Source organism: Callospermophilus lateralis, unplaced genomic scaffold (assembly GCF_048772815.1).
Source record: "Callospermophilus lateralis isolate mCalLat2 unplaced genomic scaffold, mCalLat2.hap1 Scaffold_2286, whole genome shotgun sequence".
Taxonomy (NCBI): domain Eukaryota; kingdom Metazoa; phylum Chordata; class Mammalia; order Rodentia; family Sciuridae; genus Callospermophilus; species Callospermophilus lateralis.
In genome coordinates this window covers 83,957-86,956 of record NW_027513193.1, presented here as the reverse complement: position 1 = coordinate 86,956, position 3,000 = coordinate 83,957, and the positions used below count along the sequence as shown (strand labels likewise).

Below are 3,000 nucleotides of genomic sequence, written 5' to 3'. Positions count from 1 at the left end.
GGCATGATTTCTTTGAGCAACAAAATAAAAGCAAAAGTTATATTGAACAATATTTTTGTAGACAGAGAAAACAATTACCCAACAATTGCTAAATTTGATATTTAAAATTGATTAGCATTTGGAAGAAGGCTGAGGTTCAAAGTTTGGTCCAAGGCCTAAATGTACTTGAAAATGTTATTCTTCACATCTTCTTTTTATATTTAGAAAATGAAGACATTAGTGCCTAAATTCATGAAATTTGGGCTGTGGGCAGATTCTAATCAATTAAGTAATCTGAAAAAGAGTTCATACAAATTATCACTTATCAAAGATTTCTACATAGACAGAAGGAATGTCTGATGGTGTATTTAATTTTTCCATATCTATGTATGTTTCCATTATGTTATGAGTTCTAGCATGCCACCATGTCAGACAGAATGAAAACATTACATATTGTTAAATCTGTCATTTTTATCATTTTAATTTGCTTACTCAAAGAAAGGAAAATTTTTATGAAAAACTGTGTGCTTGATTTTCATTTTTTAGGGCTTTAGAAAATGGAAAACTTACTAGTAGAAAATGTAAAAGCAATGCATTATAACTAGGGTGGATCTTAAGGGACTCACGATACCTTTACAACTTAAGAAAGATGCTTTTGAATGATGACCCACTTCTAGGACCACCCAAGCATCTTCTGTTTAGGAGGTGAGCAGCACAGCTCTGGGAGAAGACCCTGGTTTACTCAGCTGCAGCAGTGCCAGTGGGAAGGGGAGAGCAGGCACTAAACGTGTGGAGGAGGCGAGGTCACTGAGGATGCAGACTCAAGCACACAGGGCACTTCTGCACCCCACAGGCCATGTCTGTGGTGAACCTGAGTGCTGAGTTGGGGAGCTGGGAAAGCAGGATCCTGGCTTCCTCCAGGGCTGAGCCTGGTGCATGGTCCTAGGAATGTTCCTGCTGGGAGTCAGCAGGCAAAAAGGCTCCAGCTACCTCACTGGGTTTCCTGTGCCTGGTATAGATTTGTATTCCAAGACCATGTATGTGTCCAGGATGTGCTGAGATGGATACAGAGAGAACTGGGGCAGGAACATTCTATTCAAGTCTTAAAATCAATAAAACAAAAGCTATGGTGTTGGAGGAAAGTAAATTATGAATAAAGTCAATTCCTTCTTATTCTTCCTTCTAGTTTCATGTTATGCTTATTGCTTAGAATTTGTTTTTTATTTTCTTTCAAGGAATTTAAAGCAGTAGGTTTTAATGGAGAAATGGAACCAAACTTCAAATGACTTTATTTTGTTGGGATTGTTTCCCCCGAATCAGAAAGGCCTACTTCTCTTGCTCCTGATCATCTCTGTGTTTGTTCTCGCCTGTTTGGGGAACTCAGGGATGACTGCCCTCATCTTCTTGGACCCCCGGCTCCACACCCCCATGTACTTTCTCCTCAGCCAGCTCTCCCTCATGGACCTGATGTACATCTCCTCCACAGTCCCCAAGATGGCCATCAACTTTCTCTCTGGCCAGAAGAGCATCTCCTTCCTGGGCTGTGGTGTGCAAAGCTTCTTCTTCCTGACCATGGCATGTTCTGAAGGCTTACTCTTGGCCTCCATGGCCTATGACCGCTTTGTGGCCATCTGCCACCCCCTCCACTACCCCATTCGCATGAGTAAAATGAAGTGTGGGAAGATGATCCTGTGGTCCTGGACACTGGGCTCCATCAACTCCCTGGCACACACTGTCTATGCCCTTCATCTTCCTTACTGCAGGTCCAGGGCCATCAATCATTTCTTCTGCGATGTCCCTGCCATGTTGCCCCTGGCCTGTGTGGACACCTGGGACTATGAGTACATGGTGTTTGTGAGCACAAGCCTGTTTCTCCTCCTTCCTTTCCTTGGCATCACGGCCTCCTATGGACGGGTCCTTTTTGCTGTCTTCCACATGCGCTCAAAAGAGGGGAGAAAAAAGGCCTTCACCACGTGCTCCACACATTTAACTGTGGTGACATTTTACTATGCTCCTTTTGTCTACACTTATCTCCGGCCCAGGAGTCTCCGCTCCCCAGCAGAGGATAAGATCCTTGCAGTCTTCTACACCATCCTCACCCCCATGTTCAATCCCATCATCTACAGCCTGAGGAACAAGGAGGTGCTGGGGGCCATGAGAAGAGTGTGTGGGATGTTCTCCCCCAGGAAAAAGTGAGCGTGGCCATCCCTTCTCCTCTGTATGGCTTCTCTCCATGCAGACTGGAACTCTCTAGAACAGTGCTGACCTATAGATGTATACAGAAATATAGGTGAGCCACATATGTCATTTAAGAATTTCTAGTTATATATTTAAAAGCAATATTAATTTAATAGATAATTATATACAGTTATCACAATTATTAATTTATTTATTTCACTGAAGAAAACATTAGTTAATTTTATTAACAATTAATTAAAATTTTACATTGTGTTCTATTGTATTATAAGTGGTATATTTTGTTTGTAAATATACTACTACCAGTGTAATATTATTTACACTGATGGGTAATGTTATAATGTCTATATATTTGACATACAATTATTACTGTGATTGCATAGTTTGTTTTCATTTTAAACTGTCAACATGTTGTATTTCCCACTCACAGCAAACAGCAACCTGGATCATACACATTTTAAGGGCCCCATTGCCACTATTGCCAGTGTGCACAGAAGTGCAGGACCTCAGGGTGACTTAGAGTCCTCCCCTTCAGGGCCAGATGTGGCTTCTTTTTCTGACTATTATTACTGCTGTTGGGACAAAGAATTGTACCCCACACACTTTAAAAGATCTGTTTACTTTATTTTAAACTTTAAGTTTTTAAAATGTTATTCTTCTATCAATGCATGATAATTTTAAATAATGTTTGGGTTCATTTTTACAAAAATCATACATTCTGGAATTCTATTTTAGTCTATTTCAATCCCCAGTGCATCTCCCCTTTTCTTTCCTCTTTCCTCCCTTATTTTAATTCCTCTACCAGTTTTTATTTTATTCATTTTA

At 40.6% G+C, this 3,000-nt stretch overlaps 1 protein-coding gene across 1 annotated transcript; it reads left to right on the top strand.

Annotated features, from left to right (window-relative positions):
* Positions 1 to 1,236: 1,236 nt before the first annotated feature.
* LOC143388500 (olfactory receptor 2L13-like) lies at positions 1,237 to 2,175 on the top strand. The gene has a single exon (XM_077108234.1). The coding sequence runs from the start codon at positions 1,237 to 1,239 to the stop codon at positions 2,173 to 2,175; it is 939 nt and encodes a 312-aa protein (XP_076964349.1).
* Positions 2,176 to 3,000: the final 825 nt, after the last annotated feature.

Excerpts from the sequence above, each read along its gene's own strand:
- LOC143388500 (XM_077108234.1), top strand. The coding sequence starts at position 1,237 with ATGGAGAAATGGAACCAAACTTCAAATGACTTTATTTTGTTGGGATTG.